The following is a 23,853-nucleotide window of genomic DNA, read 5'->3' as shown; positions in this document are numbered from 1 at the left end:
CCGTGGGGCTATTGGTGGATACGAGAGAAGAACTCATTGGTACAATGATGCGTTGTGGTATCTCAACAGGACGGGCCAGTCTGAGCTTTTCTTCGTCGATTCGCAGATTCGTAGTACGTTCTCTCTCCAGAATTACCAAACATGGTATGCATTGCGCTCTAGCGAGCGCTCATTGTTCGTGAGAAAGCGTTTCGCTTGGCTCAATCTTGGCAGCTTAATTTTCCTTCCACCATAGTTGTCAACAATCAATTAAGTGGGGCTCAGAGAGCTCAGCTTGACTTGATTGATTGCCTGTTCGAGCCTAGCAGTTACTTGTATAGGCTCAACTCCTTCTGTCTTGGGTAAGCGCGTGAAGAGAGGGTTCGACTTGATTTGATTGTTGACAACTATGCCTTCCACTGGCAGGGCTTTGCGGGAACCTGATTAGTACGCACCTTCCATTTTCAGCAAACTTGTCCTCCACAAGTCACTTGTATCAACCTGGTACTCGGTCGAGCGTACCTTCAAATTTAGCAACACTCGAGGTCAAGATAATTGTGGCTAACAATGTCAACAGATGAATGAGCCTACATAAACCGCCCGCATCTGCAGTGAGATCTCACGACAACCAAGAGCCTTCGATTCAACATACGCAATGCACTTCATCTCCCTGTTCTACTGCTCGGTGTCGGTCCCTGTGACCACTGCAAACATTTGTCCGGTTCTAGGCCCTGTATTTCCCTGCCCCCAGCGAGCTTCATGCGCCCACCTCTTTCCAAGACACGTTGAGAACCCTCCAAACGAAGCTCGATGAGGCATTTACAAGCGGCAACACTACGCATGGATTAGTCAATCCAAACGATACATATTCCATCCAGATCTTCTCTACAACGTCCGAAAAGCCACTCCTTGATTAACATCGACGTGAACCGGCCGTTCCGGGTAACAGAGCGATCGATGATGACTCCGTGTACCGTGTTGCCAGCATTTCCAAGTTGATCACCGTTTATCTGCTTCTGATCGAGGCAGGAGAGACGATCTTCAGTGACTGACAAAGTATCTGCCCGAACTGAAGGACGCAGCATATTGGGACGATAGCACTATCGGGTCCCTCGCTGGATATCTTAGAGGCATAACCGCAGAGCGTAAGTACTCAATTTCAGTCACACGCTGTAGTGCTGACCGGACTAGTATACGATAGTACCACGTCACCTGGCGGCGATATTGGCGCATTCCTTCCAGGCGCGTTTCGACCACTAGACGCAAACAAATCATCAGGATGCACCTATGCCTCATGCGGATGTGCCCGAAAGGTCTTTATCAAGAACCTGCTCGACAGGCGCCCAGCATACTTACCGGATACTACCCCAGCATATAGTAACGCTGTTTTTGCCACTCTCGTCTACTATAGCACGAGTGTGACTCCCGACAGTCGTCCAGAGAGAAGTGGGTCGTTGCGACTTCATGATGAACTTGAGCTGACCGTGCAGACACCTGGCTATTGTGAGCAGACTTTTCCAACCTACAGTCGGGAACTGCCCCTCGAGACAACAACTTGACAAAGGTGCGTGCACCTTCAACCTTCACCAGCGCTAGCTGAAACAGTGCAGAACTTGGAAGTACCCACCGTTCGTGGTGGCGTGCTGTGGCCTGACCAAGTCAACAAATTATGCTACCTGTTTGGTGGCGTTTACAGCGACGTCAAAGTACAGGACTTCACTAACCTGTGGTCCTACGATACAATCTACAACAACTAGACCAAGACCACTCCCGATGGCACTCAATTAGCCATATCATGGCCATCTTTCGGGGTATCAGATGTCCCCGATGAGGGCGATGCCTACTAATATGGTGGCTACTTGGGCAACTACTCCGTTGCGAGTTGGACTGGCGATACCATCATGTTGAACAGCCTAGTGAAGTACAACACGAAAACGAACAAGTGGGACAATCACACATACGAAAGGACCCCACGAGCGGAGGGTAACTTACATTACATCCCAGCCTCACAGAGAGGGATGTTGGTCTACTTTGGCAGCTTGGAGCAAACAACAGCTGGCAATACAAGCTATGTATGTCATGAGTATATTGTACTTAGGGTTCATTTGTTAACCCGAGCAGGCGTCAATGAGTCTGAGTGATGCAGCGAAGAGTACTGTCCCATTCGTACTGACCGTCCATCTCCTTACAGAACATACACCTCTTCGATGTTGCTAATCTTAGACGGTCACTCAGACCGCAACCAGCGAAATACCTCAAGCCACTCCTCCCATTTACGAGTCGAACTAATAGTTTGGACCTTTAAAAACCCCCATCTCACTTGCTGGGTTCCGGCTAGGATTTCCAAAGTCGATCCTGTGCTGGAAACCAAGAGCAACTTTGACATTGCAAAAGGGTGGCTGCAAGACTGCAAAACCACACATACTGCTTGCCTCAACAACGATACTCCAAAACTTCCAGCTCGCGTGATCGATGCTGGTTCGGAGGCCTCAAATTTGCGAGTCTATCAACCCGGCGGAACAAGAAGCTGGGTACACAGCTCTCAGCCACTGTTGGTGTGGTCTCATAACAACATTTGTTCTGAATGACACATTGAATCACTTTTAGCGCTTTCTGCCATTCGCCGAACGATTGCTATCACCAGAAAATTTGGAATCCGGTTCTTGTGGATTGATTCACTTTGCATAATCCAAGACAGTAAGGAAGACTGGGACATCGAGTCACCGCGTAAAGCTTTCAATGCCCAGATGCTTTACGGAGTCAGATGTACGCTACTGATGCGGCCTGCCCCTCTCGGCTAGCGCATCTGCAGGAGCCGCTACCCTCAGCGACTTACGGCTTCCGTTGCGACAACGTGCGCTCTCCCGTCGATAGCTCGTCCTGCCATCAAGCCTCATCATTGGACAATTGGTAATGTACTTTATGTTTAGATGCCGTCTCAATGAACTACGAAGAAAAAGCACGCGTTCCTGGATGCACATCTCTATGCTACTTCCCGCTCCGATAGGCGCAATCCGGGGAGCCTAATTCGACTTCTCGCTCTGCAGCCAAACAATGAGCAACGTGCCTGTTCAAAGTGGCAGATGCCCTTGACTAACTCCATGCACCCGCCCCATGGGTTGGCGTCATCCAAATCCGCAATTCAATATAAGGCCCTCGTACCTTCAACCGATGTTGCAGCAAGGCACACGACCAGCTACCAACATGCTCTTCACCATCTCCCTCAGTCTACTGGCTCTGCCGGTTGTGCATGTCGTTGCCAACCCAACTCCAAGCAGTACTCCAGCACCCGTCAATGTGACAACGTGCAATGGCAAGACTTACACCTACTCCGCGCTTGCTGGCTACGGTAAGCTAGCCAGCGACGCTCGCGACAAGTTCGGTGATACCATTGGCGGTATCGGTAGCGCAATTGCACTTGACAAGAAGAGCTGGAAGAATAAGAAGGGCAAGAAGGAAGCGTACTCAGGCATCGTGTACGGCCTGCCTGACCGCGGCTGGAACACCCAGGGCACGCAGAATACGCAGAGCCGCATTCACAAGTTCAGCTTCGACCTTGAGATCGTGGATGCCTCCGTGGAGAAGCCAGCATCGCCAAACTTCAAGCTCACATACCTTGACACCCTCCTGTTGACTGGACCGGATGGCGCACCTCTGACTGGTCTTGATCCGACTGGCAACATTACATACAAGGGCTTCCCGACCCTTCCATTGGCTACATGTAAGACAGATATGAATATCGATTGATCACAGCTAACTCCATCAAGACACTGGCGATGGCTTTGGGAACAACGGAACAGGGGGTTCCCGCGTCCCTCTCGACACCGAAGGTCTGGTCCTTGGCGACGATGGCACCTACTGGATCAGCGACGAGTACGCAGCCTATGTCTACCAGTTCGACAAGAACGGCAAGATGATCCAGACTATTCGCACTCCTGATGCTTTCGTTCCACTGCGCAACGACACGGAATCGTTCAGCGCGGCCTCTCCACCAATCTACGATCAGGACTTCGAGATCAGCCCCGAGGACCCCTCCACCGGACGGGCCAACAACCAAGGTCTTGAGGCCCTGACCGCCAGCCCAGACGGCAAGTATCTGTACACCATGCTGCAAAGTGCCACAATCCAAGACGGGGGCTCCAAGTCGTCTACACGACGCAATACACGCCTTCTCAAATACCGTGTCAAGAGCAAGTCAGTCGAGCTCGAGGCAGAGTACGCCGTTCAGCTTCCTGTCCTCTCAACCAAGAAGGTTGCTGGCCAGTCTGAAATTCATTACATCTCCGACACCCAGTTCCTCGTCCTAGCCCGCGATTCCGGGGCCGGTCATGGCCAGGACTCATCTGAGTCCATCTACCGCAACGCCGATGTCATCGACATCTCCAATGCCACCAACATCAAGAACAAATACGACGCTTTCAACGCTCAGATCGCAAGCGACAAGGGCGAGCTCAAGAGCGATATCGTGCCCGCGACCTACTGCCCCTGGCTGTCGTACAACGTGAACTCACAGCTCAACCGCTTTGGCGTCCGAAATGGAGGCGCGCAGGATGCTAATTTGCTGAACGAGAAGTGGGAGAGCTTTGCGATTGCGCCGGTCGATAGTGATTACCAGACCAAGGGTGAGGGCAAGGAGTACTACTTGATTTCATTCTCAGACAACGACTTCATCACCCAGAATGGGTACATCAATTTTGGCAAGCAACCTTACAAGGACTCTTCTGGGTACAACCTGGACTCGCAGGTGTTGGTGTTCAAGGTCAGGTTGCCGAAGGGGGCAAACCCGTTGTAGACGAGACGTGAACGCTCTATGAGTATACCGATAGAAGTGGCTAGCTGTCAAACACCAATACTCACATAGCTCTCCAGTGAATTGAAAACGCTTCAAAAGGCGCACTTGCCCAGTAAATCGACGTGTGTTTGGTGTTACTGTTTTCGCGCCCAGTGAATACGTCACTTTGGTTTGCGCCGTATCGATAAGCGCCCTGCGCCACAGCAGCCACGTTCATTTGTTTGTTGCCCACTCTACATAGCAACCGCAGTTCCCCTCTACCCCACAACCAGCTGCAACTGCCCTTCGCCTCTAAACAAACCTTTTGCATACAGACAAAATGTCGCGAGGCGGCCATCGAGAGTCGCTAACGCCTATGGACTTTGAGTATGACAATAAACAAGGCCCAGTTGACCACCGTTCACCTTTCATGAACATCACCAACTCGCCTGCGAGAAAACGTGAGCTTGATCCTACCGCGCCCAGCCCTTTCATAGGACAGGGGACGCCTCAGCTAAGCAAAGGGCCGTTCTTCGGTCAGGCAGGTCCCCAATCACAATTTGATTCACCCACCAAGAACGCTTTCGCGACACCGAACCGCCTGCGCGAGACCGCACTCAACTTCTCGCAAAGCGGCGCGAAGCCTCTTCCCTCACTACCACCACATGCGAACGCCTGGAACACGCCACGTACACCCGCGGCCGACTATGACTTCAGCTCCGGCGGTGAGACACCGAACACACCGGCGCAAGACAGCGAACAGGCAACACCAGACACGCAAATGGCGGGCAAGATGCGGCTGCTGATGGACAGCCCCAGCCCAAAGAAGACTGGGCGGAGACAGAGCCTGTTCAAGCGGCTCTCCAATTGGGGCAGCCCAAGCCCAGCTAAAGAGTCGATGAAGGAGATCGAGAAGGAGGTATCGCGCAAGCACTACAGCGAAAAGTTGGAGAACCGAGTAGCGAAGCGGCGGTCAACACGCGAACGCTCAGATCGGTCCAAAAAGAAGCGAATGGCGTTGCGCGACAATGAGGACGAGGAGTCTGATAACGAACCGGCGCAAGTGCAGAAGAGCGCACCAATAGAGCCAGGCAAGATGCAGCAGACCTACGGCGCCAGCATTGCTGGCTTCTTCCACTGGATCGAAGCGCACCCAGGGCTACCCTCAGTGCTCTCCTGGTACATGCAGTTCACCGTCAACGCCTTTCTGGCTCTCTCTTTCATGTACATCATGTACTTGGTATACAGCGGCGTCAGGGCAGACATAAACATCGAGTCGGACAAGCACGCCTCCGAGATGATGGTCGAAATCGCTCACTGTGTGAAAAACTATCGCGAAAACCGGTGTGAGCCAGAGACGCGCGTTCCCGCAATGGAGATGGTGTGCGGCAACTGGGAGACGTGCATGAGCCGCGACCCGCAGAAGCTTGCTCAGGCCAGTGTCACAGTCAAGACGTTTGCCCGTATCATTAACAGCTTCTTCGAGGAGTTCAGCTACAAGTCTATGGTAGGTTCATCCATTTTCATCTTCGGCTTCGTTTGGCTATGCATACAAGCGCGGAACCAGCGTAAGACGAGCGCAGAGGTGGGAGAAGAGTTGCGAGCGGCGAACAACTCCAGCTCCTACCCTGCGACTCTCTACGATCAAGCTGCAACTCCGCAACAACACTCTAGAGCAACAGAGCCCTCCCCAGACTTCAATCAGCCGTCTCCCAACACCTCTCAGTCCACATCACCCTCCCAACTTCCACGCAGCTTTGCTGACCCCGGCTCACAACAATAGATCTTCCTCACCATCATCATCTTCGGCGGCTTCAACGTCTCGAACTGGGCGTTCGGTCTGCTACGCCAGCAGCACGCCCAGCCCCAACAACAGCAGTACAATGACTTCGCTCCACCGCCACAAACACCGCACCGCATCAACTCGAACAGCTATATCGAAAATGGTCAGCAGGCGTGGCCGACACCCTACCAGACGCCGTATGAGGGGAGAGGGTTCATACAACCAGCTCAGCCGCCCATGCTGCAGCATACGCAGAGTACGCCGGCGCTGCCGAGTTATGCGCAAGAGGGTGCGCGCGAGGAGTTGAAAACACCTAGCCGGAGACGTGGCTTTCGGTAGCCCTTTTTTTTTCTTTGAATTGGTTCTCTTTTCTTTCTGGGTATTGCGCTGCGTATAGCACCGATGGCGTTTTTGTTTACACATCTACGATCAACTTCTCTTGTTTTCTTGTAGGGTCTTCAGTTGGATTAGGGTCTTGGAAACACGGTCACGGACGTAAAATATTTATTTGTATATTCTTTCGTAGCTTCTGTCATCGTCAGCCTAGCGTTCTCACCGTGCGCTGCCAGATACTCATAGCATTCGAGCATGGCAATCGGAAACTGCGGTCATTGGTCACATACCCTTTATCCTACGTATAAAGCCTTCCCTCGGACGTGTTTCTCTCCTACACGCATCCTCGGCCCTCATCTGCTCTTCAAAAGAGATACTCAGGTATGACCTGCTGCTTCTCTGGCTTTGCCGTCCTCCAACCATGCGATCATGACTTCATGCTGGCTCGTCCTCGCTGCAGCAACGCTAAATCACCATACTCAAGTACGTCGATGAAGAGCGCATGATTTGTTCTGGTGTTTAGACCCAAAAAGATATAGCAAGTATGCCCATGCTGTAGGGCGCCGAGCTGCTAGTCATTTCACTGTGGACTTGGTTTCGGCTATGTGAGTTTGCTGTCCCTGCCGCTCGAGATCTTACCTCTTTCAAAAGATATAAAGGCAGCTGTCTATGTCTGTGCTCTTCTTCTGTGACGGAATTGACCTCACGCAACCATCATGTTCCGGACTTGCGATTCTTGCCCCACTCTTACTATCCAGAGGCTTCCAGGGCGTTGCATAAAACCCACGATATTTCAAACTTTTCCTTTGCATCATCATCTTCCCCACATCCCAGAGTACAGCGATGACCCCAACCTGCCGTTTTCCTGGGGTCGTCAAAGCAAAAATCCTCAATTGTCTTGACATGTGAGCTTCGTTTCCATTCCCCCTTGCGTATGTCAAGAGGTGTAAAATAAGGAGTCGGCTTGTGCATGACTCTCTTTGGTATCTGCATTCAAAGATTGTGTCTTTCTGGAGTATGTGTTCTGTGCGCCATATCTTCTTGCAGCAGGAATGCCATCTCAAAGTCCTGATAGTACTTTGCCGATTCTTCAGAGTTCGTATATCCAAAGCTGGGATTATCCCGGACATGTGTTGTCTTTTCTGTCTTTCTAAAGAACCCTGGAATGGTCCTATAACCTCTGTAAACCGGTGTACGCGGTACAACTGGTCAAGCTCTTCATATTTTCGCCATATCGTACCTTTCCATATTTCCACAAACTGGGAAATCGTGGACAGCGTTTACACGGAGGATCGAAAAGACGCTTTGCGAACCTGATGTCCAGCTTCAAAGGGTTCACAGATTTCATCTCGCGCCCAAAGCCGTTTTAGACGACAGCTTAGAAGCCAGCGCAGCACACGGCAGCTGTAACTTTTTACAAAAGCCTCGATTTCCTCTCTATGACTCCTTGTCCAACGATTCTATCCTGGAGTACTACAAAGTCGGATTCCGTATATCGCATGCTCCTCTTTCGTGCCGTTGCCCCGTTCGAATTCTCTTCAAGTCTGCTGAATGAGATTGGAATAGCGTTGCAGAAGGCTTATGGCTGGAGTTGTATGTTTTGTTTTCTAGATAACTTTTTTCAGGATTGAGTTTTGGTCAGTCTGACTTACTCTCCAAAAACTCAATTGACAATTCCATATCTGAGTCTGCCAACCTCCACAATCTCTGTATTTACATTCAGGCACGCAGCACACCAGAATCCACTAGAGATCCAGTGCTGGTTGCACATTTGGAAGTCTGCCTTAAATTACATCTATCAACTTCTGCTCGTTCTCGACCTTAAAGCCCCGCCAGTGGCCTAGCAACCACTTTCAAAATGAGGAACCGCGAGCCCCATGTTCTGCGTGCCTGGGGCAGAAGTCCAAAGCCGTATAGATCTTGTTGAACGACCTTAAAAATTCCGATCAAGCACGCTTGTGAGTCGGGCTGTACCCTGACTTCTACCTTGAAGCTGTATCGAAGGCGTTGAGTTCAAAATGGGTATCAGACAGTTTCATGGACCAATCGAGATTCCAAAGTTTCAGGATGCTAGCTCAACATTCGAGAAAAGATACTGTAACTAAGACCCCCACCATGGGAGTCTGCTTCCAAGACACTCCTATTCGACTATTGCCGTCATGTGCTCATGAAGCTGTATATGATCGGCTGCATCCGCAGCTATCCTTTCTACACCCACTCTCTCCATATCTTCGCTTTCCCAAAAGATTCGCTACATCGTACTATGGTTGTTCCTGGGGACCTTCGGACTGAAAGTGCATTTGCGGCAACAAATGCGAGCGTTCGTTCTCTGCGACATCATACCTATGACACCCCGAAAACAAATGAAAATCCTGACACGAAATTTCCTTCCCTGTGTCTGCTCAAGCACTGGTCGATCTTGTGCCAACCTGCATACAGCAAAAGTCAAATCTGCGCCTTCCCGGTCGAGCGATCGAGTTCACTGCTTGGGTAAGATCATTCTCCGTGGTTTCAAGATCTCGACGGTAGGACCGATCTCTTCGCCTCGCCCTGCATCTCGTGTGGATCTGTCAGAGCTTCGTCTGCGGGGATATCCAGCCTCAGACTGTGGATGCTGCTCGTCGCACGGTTGAACGCTCTGCGGACTTTGTTTCGGCAACAGGACTGACAGTAGGGCCAATGTTTTGGCTCAACAATGCCTCGTGCATACAACCTGCTACAGCACACTGTCCCAATGATCAGCTGAAAGGAAGTCCTCGGCCGTAGGCGTTGATAGCGCACAAAGTGTAAGCCGAGGATGCGGTCAATTTGGTAAGTATCCAATCTAGCACCTACTGTAGCCAATGCCGTCTTTGAGAAAAGGAAATAATGAAATATAATGAAGAATATGCCCATAACGCCTCACTGATCGTGTATCGTCCCAGAACAACGTTAAGATCGCGAAAACCACCTCGTGAGATGCCTGTAATGCCGCCCCAACGCCGAAGAATGCTTGTGAATATTATAAGTTCACGTGAAGAGTAGCCAGGTGCATGGAACATGGAAGCTTGCTGTGGTGGAAATTATAGCATGTCCCAATCATCATCACTGGCAGCCTTCTCGTCGACCATGGTCTGAGCGATCGATGCCGTAGGTACAAGCTCAGGGCTCGACATTGGACTGTGTGGAGTCGCACCTGCAGCCGCCTGGGACCGGTGCACCATAGCAAACCCCTCGTCCTCACTTGCGGTGTCGGCGGCGATGCTTGAATCTGGTATAGTCTCAGGAACGCGAAGGCGGTGAGGTAGCGTAGCAGATACATTAGTCTGGACCGTAGGAGTGCTCAACATCGCCTTCTGTACAGGCCGAACATTAAGGCGTCCATACCGTCGTGCTGTTGTTTCGTCAATCCTTGCACGATTGTACTTGCGCAATGTCTCCTCTACTACAGTGTCCAACTCAATGTCCGACTGAGCGTCTGAAGACATAGTTTCATTGTACTTTTCGAGCGCCGTTGTGAGCACGTAAGGGCAGACACGGTGCTTTGACTGATCTGAAGTCTTTGCGCCAGGTGCTTTGCGACGGACCGACATTGTGGCTGGGTTCCTGCTTTCCTCGGTGGGTGCCGACTCGGTAGGTGCTGGATCAGCGGGCGATAGGTTAAGAGCCGCAGAGTCGCGAGGCGTGTCATATAGCATCTCGCTCGGCAGCTCGCGAGACGCCAATGTCGTGGGAGCATTGCTTAACTCGATCATAGGGCCGGAGGGCAAGCGAATAATTTCTGCAGCACCTACACAGTCGTTAAAGTTAGTTGTTGGGAGAGGTAGCGTATTTACTCACAGTCATCTTCAAAATTTCGTGCAATGTTCGTTCGGCAAAGGTCTTGACGGAAAGATGGGATCTCATGAACAGCCGTCAGGAAGTCCAGACTCTCCCCGAGTTTGTGGTAAAGATAGACCGCTACACAGTAATTGAGCAACGTGTCGACGAGGTTGTGCTTTCGGCGTGCTTCATCACTGGCGAAGTGTCTATAGATGAACCGAACTGTGTCGAGAAGATCTTTTGGAGGCTTCGGCAAGCAACACGCGTACTCGATCTGGCAAGAGAAGTTGCCATGCGCCATAATCTGTAGTTCTGGTACATCAAAGTCCTCGGCGATCTTATACGTCTCAGCATGTTCCAGGAGCAAGATGCTTTCACCATCTAGCTCGCCTGCAAGATAGCTGCCGGTGTAGCAGTATCTGGCAAGCGATATGACGGCGGTTTCGGAGGAAGCTTCGATGCTTGCTTGTAGCCGACTTTGAGAGTTGTACTCGAAGGCGTGGTACATGAGCGGACAGGTATCCAGGAACTTGAATGGACTGATGTTGTCTGAGATGTGGACAACTCTGCCGCCAGGGAGGACTGCCTTCAGAGTCGCATCGCTGGCACCGTACCCGTTGGCAAGCTCCTCGTCGAGAAAAGTGAGGTTGTTCATTGTGTCGGTTTCAGGGTCCTTAGCCTGCGCGGCTGGCGGGAGTGAGGATGCAGCGATCAGAGTAAGAGAGCGAAATCCAGACAGTGAACTTCAAAGGCCAGGTGTGGAGAGGTAGAAGGATATGCCTCGAAAATAAGAAGTTGGTGTGCGGCCTCAGTCTGACGAGGACTGACTGACCGGCTGCGGGATTAGGCTACAGCGTGACTGAGGGTGGCCATCCAGCAATTCGATTGATCTGGTCCGCTCCAATAGCAACGTCCTTCGGTTCGCACTCGAAGATCCTCAGATCCTTTCCAACGCACTAGATTGACTCAATATTCAATTACACAGTTGAAGTTGACTGTTCATTAGTGTCATGGCGGGCGGGGGAGGCTCAAGACACCCTGAGCAACGCGGTGCAAACCGGCAGCAGCCTGTCCATTAGATTGGCGAAGCTCAGCCGTGATGGCCATCCAATGGCTGCCTTCAGTCACTGTGTAGCCTTGCATGGATGCCTGGAGGGTCAGCTGCGGAGATCTTGGTGTTGAGGCGAAGGAGGGGTGTTTGCAGCCCTGCTTGTCTGTGCGCGAGCTTCAGCCACAAACGATGACGGATCAGGGAGATTCGGTGGATGGTTCCGCGCTGAACCGCGCAACAGCGTCTCCCAACAATCACGCTACCACAATTGCAATCGACTTTCTGAGGCTTCCCCTTGACTCCGTTTGATTGTCTGCCAGCTTGGTAGCGCCATCTTTCTTGCAAGACAGCCATAGCACGGCCGGGTCAGATTTTGTTCTTGCGCACTATGGGGTTGCTATCAATTCTCCCTGCGAGCTTCTCGACTGTCGAGACATGGCTCACGCGAATCTTCGTAAGTCCATGTGTAGTTCATCATTCATTGTTCATACTCATGATTCCGTGTAGTTGGTCTTCGGCCTCGTGATGATTGGTCCATGGGCTGTACTCGTTATCTATGACCTGATACTCTACGTCTTTCGCGCTGTCACCTACGCAATTCCAGTAGTAGGCGGCCGCGCTCAAGGAAAAGCACGACCACGCGCACCGAGCCTTACGGAGCGACCGAGCGGGCATCGCAGAAGATTCAGTTTGGCACGACCGAAGGAAGAAACAGGGAGCAGTACCGGTGCTGTGGCAGCGGACGCGCCGGATGCTCGGTCTCGACACACATGAGAAGAATTGTAGATTGGCTCAAGTATATGAGCTCACAAGCTGTTTACCATGGGGTACGCTTGGAGAACACTTCTGAAATGGTAGAGACAGAATACACACGACAAGCCTCACGGCCTCAACCCAGCAAGATCACACATTGCAGCTCTTCAATAGCATCGGTGCTTGGAGCAAAGCACGCGCATTAACATACTTGTAGGTAATAGGGCTGTGACTGACATTAAAGAGGCTATTAGGTCAGTGTAGCCGTTCCTACGTCACCTCATGCATCAGCTCGACAAGGCTGAACCGAGGACTGGGGCAGCCGAACCTAGTTCACTGCCATGGCGGTCCGAAGCGCACGTTCTTCACCGCGCAACTACAAGAGATCATTGCTGATCAAACAACCATTTTTCTTGTGTGGGCTACTATGCACCGGCGAAAGGCCCAACATACGTTCTGAGCTAAGCAAAGATCGATCTCTACACAGCGATCGACAGGCTGAGATCAGTGCTTGTTCCTATTGGGCGCTTGTGGCTGCACCGAGTAGTCTAGGTTTTATGCAAGTGTGCCACCGACATCGCGCACACGGTACGTTGTTGTGGGAGCCAGGCTTACATTTCTTACATGTGTTTCAGCCTTGCACAGCAAGGCGAGTATGGCATCATGTATGACCATTCTTTCCTACCCCCTCGCTGCTGCATTTCACTCTCATTCTCCGCTGCGGAAGCGCTCGAACAGTACCTGCGAGCTCAACACGGACGTTGGTCGCCAACAGTACGAGCCGGTAGATTCTGGCACTGAGCTTGGCCACATCGGCTCTGAGATCGACTACCGTGGCCGAAGATCTGATGACGATTTCGATACGACTGCTCTTAGAAACGCAGGGGTGGAAAACGTGAAACGTCCGCACAATATCTTCAGATCTCCGAAGATTCGGTTACCTGTCCGTCTTGAAGAACAACTTGGGCCAAAAACCCGGCGATTCAAACTGTTCGCTGGTCTCTTCGCCTCCTTGGCTGTTTTCATCTGCAATGTTGCTTTTTTGGTCTACGGCGTACTCAAAACCGGCACAGTGCACGGCGGTATTGCTATGCTGATGCGGGGCGATTTGGACACCGTGTCACGCATAAGTACAACGTTGCATATCCTTACCAACGCTCTAAGCACGATCCTTCTCACCTCGAGTAACTACGCGATGCAACTCCTCTGTGCTCCCACACTGGATGAGATCAATTACGCGCACAAGAACGGACTAGGCTTGAGATTGGCCTCATGGTTTATCGCGATCTAAGGCACATCAACAGGAAAAGAACGATCATCTGGTGGTTGCTTGCAATCAGCTCCCCACCATTGCACCTTTGGTGAGTTTTTCTTAACTGCCTGCAAGGTGAGAACTTTTGCACAAGCTGACTATAAGCTAGTTACAACCCAGCCATTTTCCAGGTTACAAGTGGTCAGGACTATGACATCACAGCCATAACAGACCAAGAAGAGTCCTCTGTAAACGAACCCTGACTGGACCAGGATCTACGACGAGAGTTACGTTTCTAGTTTCAGTGATCTGCTTCTGGTGATTAACAATGCGTCTTCCAATATAACGGTCCATTCCAACTGGTCTGTCACTTTCGCATTTCCGACCTTCAGTTTCTGCAATTAGCAGAGTGCCTACAACGCGGAGATCAGCATACCAACGGTCCTCAACAACACAACGAAGGCTCTAATTCCAGCTGTGCTTGATGACTACAGAGCCGTCTACGCACTTTCTGACAGTAGTGTCTACAGTTTCAAGTTCTCGCGCCACTGGCCCAATATCAGCGAGGTGAAAGTGCCCAATCGATAGAAAAAATCTGAGCAAAGGCTGTGTGACGGGACAGGTTGGCTTAATGCCGTCCCCACGAACTCTTCGTTGCATGTTAAATATGCATATGCCAAGGTACGATCGCCCATGAATGGTGTGCAGATTGTGATCCCATTTCTAATAATCGTCATCGCTGCCAACATCTTCAAGATTGCCGGTATGTATTTCATCCTGCGCGTATGTTCTTCTTGGCATTCATGCTGGTCCGTCGTATCGACATTCAGCTACTGCCGGCTCATCATTGCAGCTTGGTCATCAATGCGGCTTGCCATCACTACCAGTCGATGTTGATTGCTATCTCAAACGGGTTCAATGCGATGTTGCCAAAGACGGAACCAAGGACGAAGCCGGTCACTGCACTTTTACCAGCCATGAAGCTAGCAAGCCAGAAGTGGCCTGTTTGTACACTTAGGTGTATCATCAAGAGTACTATATCTTCTCAGATACTTCAATGAGATGTAGCAAAGCACATTATGCGTACTTTTGTTTGAGCTGATCCATGAAGTTGCTTGTGGATATGGAGTAGAGACGACTGTTCGCCCGACCTGTACGCTCGGAACAACCATCAACGCCCAATTAAATAGATCTCAAATGACGGGACCGTATTCAAGACAGCCTTTGCAGCGTACAGCCACGATACCACGCACATCAGTGGGCGTTTCGTGGTTGTGATTGTTGGCCATTATGCCTCAGCTCTTGCGGGGTTTATGTATTAATTGTATTGAGACAAGGTCCCTCTGGTAGTATGACTACCGTGGATAACCGAGTAGGAGGAGGTGGGGTGGCTGCAACGTATTGTATTGATTATTCCGCGGTATGTTCACTCTCTATTCTGTGCCATCTAGTAGAGTATAGCAGCATCCACCATGGTACCTGCCTGCCACCAGGTTGCTAGCTGCATTTACTGTATGAGGCCACGAGGCTTCCTTCCACCAACCTAGACTAAAACCACATCTCATCAACAAACTGTATTAAGATGATGTAGATCTCCAAACCGTCAGCCCTGCCTTTCACCAAGAGCTACCCCGCAGTCTCCCGACGCCCCACCAGATCCAAGTGCACATCATATCGCGTTCTGGGCGTCGATCCATCTGTGAGGGTAGGCGGCGCATCCGAATTGCTTCGATATGCTACACGTTGTACCATGTTCTTGGTTGAGCAAGCCGAAGCGTGTGCGGGAACGAACCCTTTCGCCCGATCTGGACGCTCGCGACCACATCACTTGCAGCTAATAGCCGACTCAATTCATTTGTATCCATTCTGTGAATGTGCCAGCAGCAACTCTAAGAGCAAGAGCAATCTTCAACAGACTCGGAGGAATGCTGTGCTCGACTCAACAATGCCGACTGGACGGGCTGATAGACCTGGGCTACGCGCATGCACGGTCGGAAACGCCCAGTTTGCACAGGATGAAGCCAAAGACCTCTGATACTGTGAAGAAGACTGTTCGGATGAACCAGTGTCGATTGAACGCGCCGCAGATGTCCGTCGACTTATCATATATTTGTCTTCCTGACAAGCGCCAAAGGCTGAGCTGATGTAAGGACCTCAGTAAGTAAACGCCCATAGTTCCAACCAAGAGCTTCCGCCGCTATCGCTGTCAAACTGGCCTGATCTTCCCTGCCAGGTCTCCCCGGACCTGTCATGTTCTGGTCCCGCTGTCAGCAATTTAGACAGTCGCGGTACAGTCAACGACTTACGGGTTTCATATTGACGTCAAAAAGCGCAAACTCAGAGCCTTCCTTAAAGCGTCTGATATCAATGCGGATCGGTGCAGTAGCCTTGAGAAGAGCCGCAACCTCCTCGCATTCCCTGGCAGCTCGATCGTAAGTTGGGTCTTGCGAGTATTTCGCCGTCTCGACAACTCTTGAATTCGCCGTAACAGCGATGGATCCGTTGTATGGTGCGATACCATCGCTGTGATTGAAGCGGGTAACGATTGGCAAGGCCCAATAGCCTTCTGGCTTGGAAACAGATGGTGGCATGACGGTCACAGTTGCCTCCTCCCCATTAAGGTATTCTTCGACGATAATCTTTGGTGATTCGTCGAAGAGGAAACGTGCGTGTGCCTGGAGCGCTTCCTCGTCTTTACAAAGCTTTACGCCGTGACTACCGCGACCGCGTACAGGCTTGACCACAAGCGGGTACTGGAGATCCCGGCTCTTGATGACATTTGGAACGTCGTCAGAAGCCGTGAATGTTGTGGATTTTGCTACCGTAAATTCACCATGAGATTTCATGATCTCATACACAAGGGCTTTGTCATCGTAGGCTTCTACTAGCTGTGGAGGCTGCCCAACAACCGACACTAACTCAGCGTGTTCGGTAAGACCTTTTGAAGTTTGAAGTGGATGTGCTGCGAAAAGAATGGTGTTAGCCCATAGATGCGTCGCTCCTGCCTTGACGGCGTTCAGGATGCCATCTTCGGTATCTGGAAAGCACCAGTCGCTATCCTTAGCTGGGTTTGGAGAGGACACCGGTGAGATCACAGGTATCTGACAGTCGTTTTTCAAGACATAGGCAATGTCGGCGCCCGAATCTTGATAACCTTGACTCAATCAGCCCATGCGAATCAATTTGTCCATCTTTCGACAGAGCTCACTCACCACCTGGCTTCTTTGGCTTTCTTACTCCATTTATCACCGGTGGTTCCAACGCTTGGTAGAGCACGGCCACTCGACGGTGCGCCATGCTCGAATTCGAACGGGTAACTGCACAACTGGCTGCCCTAGCGGAGACTGATCGCGCTCCGAGAGCAGTCAAGAAAGCTGTGCGGGTGCGAAACACAGGCATTGAGTATCGTCAAGATAAGCGTAGACCCAGACGCAGAGGTGAGATGTGAAAGATGGCCATCCTGGGATGGCTCCTGGATTACTTCGCAGACCGGATACACCCGCCATTAAAGTTTTGCCGAAGTCGGAGCACTCCGGCAGTAGAGAATATTTTACACTTTAACAAAGCATGTCTTTTGAGCTGAAGACAAGCAGCGGATATGAAAGGCGGTAGGCCTAGTCTTAGATACCCGCACAATCATCACCTTTGGCGTTGTGAGTGTAAACGTCGATGACGAAAGGCTTCGTCGTTCTGCGAGGTGTCGGGAGCAAGATACGAGCTAGCGTCTCGGCTACGCCTGCCGCGCGGGATCAGTGATGCGCCTAAGCCGGGTACCCCGTACAACTCCACAAGACTTCGCTGTAACAGGATTGACACGGGCGAGACATGTGAAGGAGGTACTTTGCGCAAGTTGTGGTCTTCAATGATGGACGTTGAAGTTGGACTGCGTTCGTTGGTAGCTGGGAACGGACCACACCGCTCCATCTGCCAAGATCCAATCGGGTAAGGCGGTCCCTCGCACCGACGACCCTTATCGTGCAGAAGTGGTGGCGGCTGGCTTGAGGAAATCTCGCTCTCCACCTCAACGTTCCTTCCTCAGCATCACCTTGTTCCACTTCCTTACTAACACTCCTTCTACATTCATCATTTCTTTGTGTCTGATCTGGGTCTAAGGCCATACGCAGAAGAAAGCTCTACTGACACAGGTTGCCTTCTCTGAGCTTGTGGACGCTGCGTGGTGGCGAAGCCGTAAGATCCAATTCAGGTTGAAGGATATGTCTTTTCTCACCAAACGAAGAAACAGCACTCGAAACCGCGATGACAATGCCTTTCCCGCAGCCCAGCTCTTCCTGCTCGGTAAGAATGACCTACGTCATATCAACGCGACCGCAAACACTTACTGTACACGGCAGCACTTGTGCGAGTCGCAGAGCCAATTGCCCTGACAAGCATACTGCCCTATGCGTGGAAACTTGTCTTGAGTTTCGAAGTCTCCTCGGAATCTAATGCGCCATTTTTTGCGGGCCTGCTCATCTCTGCCTTTTCGCTGGTAAGATTTTATCCTGCTTTGGTACTGTTGCTTTCTCTCACATATGGTGTAGGCCGAAGCATGTAGTGGAATGGCATGGGGTGCCTTATCCGACAGGACAGGTCGCAAGCCTGTCGTCTTCATAGGATGCGCAGGTACCATCACCTCTTTGCTGCTCGTCGGTTTCGCGCCCAACTTCTGGGTCGCCCTAGCGGGGAGGATCGTTGGCGGTGCACTCAACGGTAACATAGGTATGGCTGCAAAGGTGTCACAAAAATGCTTGAATACCATTGCTGACAAGTTCAGGCGTTATCCAGACGATGGTCGGCGAGCTGGTAAGGAACCCAGAGCATGAACCAAGGGCATATGCAGTTATGCCGTTTGTTTGGAGCATTGGAACTATCATCGGTCGTAAGAATACCCTTCCTTCAAGTCCTTCGACCTCTCGTACTGACAGTGCAGCTTCCATTGGCGGCATATTCTCGCAACCTGCTGAGAACTTTCCATCTATGTTCAGCTCGACAGGTCTATTCGCGATGTTCCCATATCTCCTGCCCAACCTCATGTGCTCTTCCTTGCTGATTCTCTCCATGGTCATGGCGTACTTCTTGCTGGAGGAGACACATCCCGACAAGCGACCAGGGCACCACAAGGAAGGCGACGATACTGCTACCGCGAATACACCATTACTTCCAGCTCAAGGAGCTACCGCCGATGCCCCCGCGGACCTGACATCTGAGTCGTATGGCACATTCAATGCTGTTGAGGTGCAGCACGACGAGATGTGGCGGGTTCGATCTAATGGCGATTGGGTCGAACAGCCAGCAAGTGAGAAAGTGTTGACCAAGACCGTCGTTACGTTTGTCGTCGCATTATCGATATTCACGTACCACAGCATGACCTACGATCACCTTATACCTATCTTCCTCCAGGACAAGCGGGCCGACGATGTTCACGCCCAAGAGCTATCATATACAGCCTTGGGCGGTGGTCTTGGGCTCTCGACGCAGCAAGTTGATCTGATTCTTTCAATCAACGGAGTCATACAACTTGCGATTCAGGCCGTTGTTTTTCCGATGCTTGCGGACCGCTTTGGAGTTTGGCGGCTTCTGCTTATGGTCACTCTTGCGCACCCGATCGCCTACATCATCGTACCATTCCTTCAGCTCTTACCTCCGAATCTTGTTTATCCTGGGCTTTTCGCTGCGTTGAGCGTACGAAATCTCACTTCCATTCTGGCCTTCCCTCTGCTACTCATCATGATAAAAGAGTCGGCACCCGACAAGTCGCACCTCGGTAAGATCAATGGCCTTGCTGCTTCTACCGGAGCTGCCTGTCGAAGTGTTGCAAGCCCTATCGCCGGGTTGCTATATGGCCTGTCCATCGAGGTTCGATTCACACCACTGGCCTGGTGGGCATCAGCTTTGGTTGCTTTGGTTGGCGCATTGCAGGTGCCATTCATGAATCGCGCAGCCAACAACTGCCACGCTCGTGTTCGCATGGCTTTCAAAGAACAGTCACGGGACGAAACTGTTCATATCACAGTGGAAGATTGATTTGCAAAACGTTTTGGTCCATCGCACTTACTCAGTAGGAGAGAAGATGTGGTACACACAAGACACCTCGAATCTGATTGCATATTTTCGACAGTTCACGCAGTCATAGGTTGAGCAATTTTGGCGTTCTGGCGTTCTTCGAAGCCGGCAAATTTCTTAACAGGCGTTATCTTTTGTACAGTCCGTACCAACAAGCTAGGCTGCAAAGATTAGAAAACTCTTGCCATACACATAGAATTTGTAAATCGAGCATCCATACGTAGCCGAACCGAACATCCAAGCCTCAAGACGTTTGTCATCTCCGTGCCATTGATCCCGTGCACAACAACTGGGTCCAATATTCTCTGCGCACGATGGAACAGGGCACTCCTCGAATCCGAATATAGAAACATAACGATGTCAGTGCTTCCGTCTCCTGAGAAGCTTCAAGCAGTGACCTTCTGGGTACTCAACCAATGCAAGTACCGCGATGATAACTACAAGCTAGGCAAAACACAGAATCGATTCACGGCACGCACGGAGGTGGCGGTGTCAGTTGCTCCATGTTGAAGTCCCATCCTAAATCCGGAACGTGCGTTCCGCATTCTCTCTGAGTCGGTAGTCTCACACCATCCATCATCACACATGAAGCCACGGCACATTGTATCCATCAAGAGCACTTGTATCCACGATGGCACGACTCTTATGGTGTGGATAAAATAACGGTACCTGGCAAGAAAGATAATTATGTGAAGGAATTATCTGTTTGCCCATGTGTACAACTCAAGAGACTTCCCGGCCTCTAACTCGACCATTTCTCATAGAAAAGCAACACTTGCATTGCATGCAACCCATCGTAGCGATCCATCGCATATTACATACGGGAACATGAGACCGCGACTGATGTCGTCCGCGGCTTGTTGTTCGCTTATAGGCTTTGCTGGTGTGACACTCAGAGTCGACGTGAAACAGGGGGCTCGTGTAGGCACTTCAGGAAAGACAGCGTGACATCTACGGCTAGCGCAACGACAAAGCCAACGGCGATGACCACAACAGGCAATTGTATACACCGCGGGATTACCTGATGGGGTACGTGGCGCGGAAGGATGCAGGAGGTCGACATGCCTGCGAGCGAGACCCTCGGGGCGTCGGGACATCATGTTGCCTCTTTCAACGTCGTACTCGGGCACCGTGAGAACCGCCCGCTATTCCACTGCAGACAACAATACCTGAGTACCAAAGTTAGCACAGCATTGCAAAACAACTGAACCAATTGACCTTGTATTGGGCAATCTATTTGACGCCTGCCTGCTCAGTGAACCCTCCTATTGCGACCCCATTGGCTTGTTGCCTGCATGAAGGTTTACTTAAGCATATCATCTAGTGCGTTTCACGCGCCCTCGCTTATTCGTACCGCCCGACACCCGTTCGACCTCACACCAGACCGCTCTGCAGGCCAGGCGACGGCTGTACGGTCTATGGGCCTGCAGAGCGCGCGACAAGCAACATGGTCGCCCTGTCGACCCCCGTGGCTGTGTACCTGACTCCTTCCCAAGTATTGACCAATCCTGCGCAAATGTTTCGACCAGATGTTTCACTCTAGTGCTGAGGATGAAAGTATATCTTCCCTTTCTATGCCCGATGTACATATCCTCAAGTTCCATTCTTCCAAACTCTCCATTCTTTTTTCTTTCACCGAACCCGGGCGGGCAAAGTCATTCGTTATCTTTGTCCCCTTATTAGTACAGGATCATCTTTTGTTCGATTCTTACTACATTCTACGATTCTGTATTCTCCAAACGGGACATTCACTCTCATTTGAGCTCTGAATTTATCATTGTATTCATTTATATCTTCGCATTTCCATCACCATGAAGGTCACTCTGGCTGTCCTTGCCACTGGCCTCATTGGCCACGCTGCTGCGACATGGGACATGTTCGGCAACCCATTCAACTCTCCCAACTACAACAACAACGAGTGTAGCGATAAGCAGAAGAGCGGATTTGACTGGTCGGATCTCAAGGACGGCGACTCCAACTTCAGCTATGGTGACTTCGACTTCACCGGTGGCTGGAAGTGCTCGAACTCCTTCGGCAAGCGTGATGCACTTAGCAAGCGTACTTTCGGATCCAAGTGTATCAAGAACAAGATTAGCAAGGAGAAGCCGGCTTCTTTCGGCTGTGACAAGCGAAAGTCTGGCTTCTCCATCACGCACATCGATGTGTCCGTTGAGTACGATGTAGACCTTGAACTTCACTACCACATGGAGGATGGATCAAAGTGTAAGCAGGTCGCTCCTTGCAGCGCCTCCGGATCCACTATCCAGAACACTCAGTGTGGTGGCGCGAAGTCGGTCGATGTCTATCTACCTAAGCACGACAAGTCTGATAAGGAATGCGAAATCGGTTTCCACAACATTGGTTTCGATTGCAACCCCGGCAAGGGCTATAATCCCCCATCGCCTCCCGAGGTTCCTTCGTCTTCAGCACCAGTCGTATCCCAGCCTGCCTCCACCCCGGTCGTTTCTCAGCCTGCCTCCTCCGCACCACCCAGCACTACTACACCGTCTTGCAACGGCGATGAGTGCAACTCGCAGCCTCCGGCCACGTCCAGTGGCGCTCCTGCTTGCGATGGTGAATACTGCGCATCCCAGCCACCAGCTTCTTCCGCTTCTACTTCCTCTGCTCCTGCGTCGTCCAGTGCCCCTGCGACCGAGGTCACTGTCTCGTCCGGCTACGATGTGCCCACGTCTTCGACTCCCGAAGCCTCTGTCCCTACTCTTCCTACTACCGAAACTCCCGCTACATCTGTGCCTGACGTTCCTTCTACTTCGACTCCCGAAGTTTCGAGCCCTCCTGCTACCGAGACTCCCACAGTTCCTTGCGGTGGCTACGGACAGGATTCTTGCGAGGACACCACCGCTGTCTCTTCGGCTCCTATCGAGACGCCTTCTTCGGACATTCCAGTTACATTGTCTTCTGCTGCTCCTTTCACCAACAGCTCTGCTCCTGCGACCACCGCTCCTCCCACATACGAGACCAGCCCTGTTCCCCCGCCTCCGGCCTCGCAACCTCCGGTTTCTGAGAGCGCCAGTGTCCCTGCGTGCGACGGAAGCTACGGAGAGTCGTGCGAAGGCACCATTGCAGTCTCCACTCCCCTTGCTTCCAGCACCGTTATTCTGAGCACTGGTGTTCCTCAGCCTTCCAGCCCCAGCTACCCACCTGTCAGCCCCCCTGATGTTCTGCCCAAGTGCATGAACACCTGGCTCGAGATCTCCGGTGACTGCAAGAACAACGCAGACGCTTCCTGCTACTGCAAGAATAAGGACTTCACTAAGCAGGTCATCGACTGCGTTTCGGCTTGGTGCGGCACCGACGACGAGACCCGTGAGGCTCTTCAGTACCTCATCGGTATCTGCGCTGAGCACGTCCCTGAGAACCCTGGTCTTGTCACTGACTGCCCCTCGTACATCCCTCTGAACCCCACGCCTGCTTCGCCCACTGCTCCCGCCGGCGGCGTCAGCACCCCTGCGGGTGAGGTTGGCACAACACCTGCCCCTGAGGTCCCATCTGGCGGCGTGAGCACCACTGTTACGGTTCCTGGAACGACGCCTGCTCCTCAGGTTCCATCTGGCGGTGTCGCCAGCAACGTTCCCGCGGAAACTCCTGCCGCGTCAACACCTTGCACAACGATTATATACGGAACAACTACCCTCACGATCCCGCAAGTTCACTTCACAACCCAGACAAACGAGGCAGGCGCTACTCCAACTGAGCCTGTCGGCCTTGTTCCCGGCACGGCGCCCGCCCAGACTCCTGCAAGCACGACTGCTGCTCCTTACCCCATCTCTGGCACTACTTTGGCCACCTTCAAGCCCACTGGTACTGGCGCTTACAGCCCAACATCGCCAGCCGAATTCACTGGTGCGGCAGCACCCTTCAAGCTGGAAGCTCAGCACGCCATTCTCGGTGCCATGCTGGCCTTCTTTGCTTTGTAATCTCATTTGTCCTCTAGCGCTTCGTGTGAGCAGATTTGTACATAGCTAGATATATAGAGTAAGAACTAGGTCGATTGTAATTCACAAGAATCACTCGCATAACATGTTGCTCTGCTTGTGAACTTGGTG

General features: G+C 51.6%; 8 protein-coding genes across 8 annotated transcripts; 6 read left to right on the top strand and 2 right to left on the bottom strand.

Moving 5' to 3' along the window:
- Positions 1 to 3,183: 3,183 nt before the first annotated feature.
- BU25DRAFT_321872 (uncharacterized protein) lies at positions 3,184 to 4,729 on the top strand (the record flags this gene model as incomplete). The annotated part of the gene is made up of 2 exons (XM_033699472.1): positions 3,184 to 3,700; positions 3,747 to 4,729. Coding segments are annotated over 2 exons (1,500 nt in total), but the record flags the coding sequence as incomplete, so codon positions are not given.
- A 304-nt stretch (positions 4,730 to 5,033) lies between these two features.
- On the top strand, positions 5,034 to 7,080 carry BU25DRAFT_405434 (uncharacterized protein). The gene is made up of 3 exons (XM_033699782.1): positions 5,034 to 5,211; positions 5,296 to 6,257; positions 6,534 to 7,080. The coding sequence occupies exons 1-3, from the start codon at positions 5,091 to 5,093 to the stop codon at positions 6,870 to 6,872; spliced, it is 1,422 nt and encodes a 473-aa protein (XP_033567754.1). The 5' UTR covers positions 5,034 to 5,090; the 3' UTR covers positions 6,873 to 7,080.
- Positions 7,081 to 9,928: 2,848 nt separating this feature from the next.
- Positions 9,929 to 11,322, bottom strand: BU25DRAFT_427064 (uncharacterized protein; the record flags this gene model as incomplete). The annotated part of the gene is made up of 2 exons (XM_033699958.1): positions 9,929 to 10,116; positions 10,686 to 11,322. 2 exons carry the CDS (start codon positions 11,320 to 11,322, stop codon positions 9,929 to 9,931), a joined length of 825 nt encoding a protein of 274 aa, XP_033567753.1.
- A 784-nt stretch (positions 11,323 to 12,106) lies between these two features.
- On the top strand, positions 12,107 to 12,492 carry BU25DRAFT_327871 (uncharacterized protein; the record flags this gene model as incomplete). The annotated part of the gene is made up of 2 exons (XM_033699500.1): positions 12,107 to 12,172; positions 12,226 to 12,492. 2 exons carry the CDS (start codon positions 12,107 to 12,109, stop codon positions 12,490 to 12,492), a joined length of 333 nt encoding a protein of 110 aa, XP_033567752.1.
- Positions 12,493 to 12,809: 317 nt separating this feature from the next.
- On the top strand, positions 12,810 to 14,165 carry BU25DRAFT_8561 (uncharacterized protein). Its single transcript, XM_033700234.1, has 2 exons — positions 12,810 to 13,832; positions 13,893 to 14,165. The coding sequence occupies exon 1, from the start codon at positions 13,127 to 13,129 to the stop codon at positions 13,760 to 13,762; it is 636 nt and encodes a 211-aa protein (XP_033567751.1). The 5' UTR covers positions 12,810 to 13,126; the 3' UTR covers positions 13,763 to 13,832; positions 13,893 to 14,165.
- A 1,660-nt stretch (positions 14,166 to 15,825) lies between these two features.
- On the bottom strand, positions 15,826 to 17,020 carry BU25DRAFT_427062 (glutathione synthetase ATP-binding domain-like protein; the record flags this gene model as incomplete). Its single annotated transcript, XM_033699957.1, has 3 exons — positions 15,826 to 15,978; positions 16,030 to 16,877; positions 16,936 to 17,020. The coding sequence occupies 3 exons, from the start codon at positions 17,018 to 17,020 to the stop codon at positions 15,826 to 15,828; spliced, it is 1,086 nt and encodes a 361-aa protein (XP_033567750.1).
- A 917-nt stretch (positions 17,021 to 17,937) lies between these two features.
- BU25DRAFT_328523 (MFS general substrate transporter) lies at positions 17,938 to 19,747 on the top strand (the record flags this gene model as incomplete). Its single annotated transcript, XM_033699527.1, has 5 exons — positions 17,938 to 18,019; positions 18,076 to 18,212; positions 18,265 to 18,442; positions 18,498 to 18,602; positions 18,654 to 19,747. The coding sequence occupies 5 exons, from the start codon at positions 17,938 to 17,940 to the stop codon at positions 19,745 to 19,747; spliced, it is 1,596 nt and encodes a 531-aa protein (XP_033567749.1).
- Positions 19,748 to 21,152: 1,405 nt separating this feature from the next.
- BU25DRAFT_405427 (uncharacterized protein) lies at positions 21,153 to 23,792 on the top strand. Its single transcript, XM_033699781.1, has one exon. It carries the CDS (start codon positions 21,598 to 21,600, stop codon positions 23,722 to 23,724), a length of 2,127 nt encoding a protein of 708 aa, XP_033567748.1. The 5' UTR covers positions 21,153 to 21,597; the 3' UTR covers positions 23,725 to 23,792.
- The last annotated feature ends 61 nt before the right edge of the window (positions 23,793 to 23,853 follow it).

This window comes from Macroventuria anomochaeta (genome assembly GCF_010093625.1).
Source record: "Macroventuria anomochaeta strain CBS 525.71 unplaced genomic scaffold BU25scaffold_1, whole genome shotgun sequence".
Classification (NCBI taxonomy): domain Eukaryota; kingdom Fungi; phylum Ascomycota; class Dothideomycetes; order Pleosporales; family Didymellaceae; genus Macroventuria; species Macroventuria anomochaeta.
This window is presented reverse-complemented; position numbering and strand designations above follow the sequence as displayed.

Bases quoted from the DNA above. Each gene is read 5' to 3' on its own strand.
- BU25DRAFT_8561 (XM_033700234.1), top strand. From the start codon at position 13,127: ATGGCATCATGTATGACCATTCTTTCCTACCCCCTCGCTGCTGCATTT.
- BU25DRAFT_405427 (XM_033699781.1), top strand. From the start codon at position 21,598: ATGAAGGTCACTCTGGCTGTCCTTGCCACTGGCCTCATTGGCCACGCT.
- BU25DRAFT_405434 (XM_033699782.1), top strand. From the start codon at position 5,091: ATGTCGCGAGGCGGCCATCGAGAGTCGCTAACGCCTATGGACTTTGAG. The intron at 5,212-5,295 runs GTGAGCTTGATC...TCGGTCAGGCAG, and splicing joins CAACTCGCCTGCGAGAAAAC to GTCCCCAATCACAATTTGAT. The intron at 6,258-6,533 runs GTAGGTTCATCC...TCACAACAATAG, and splicing joins AGTTCAGCTACAAGTCTATG to ATCTTCCTCACCATCATCAT.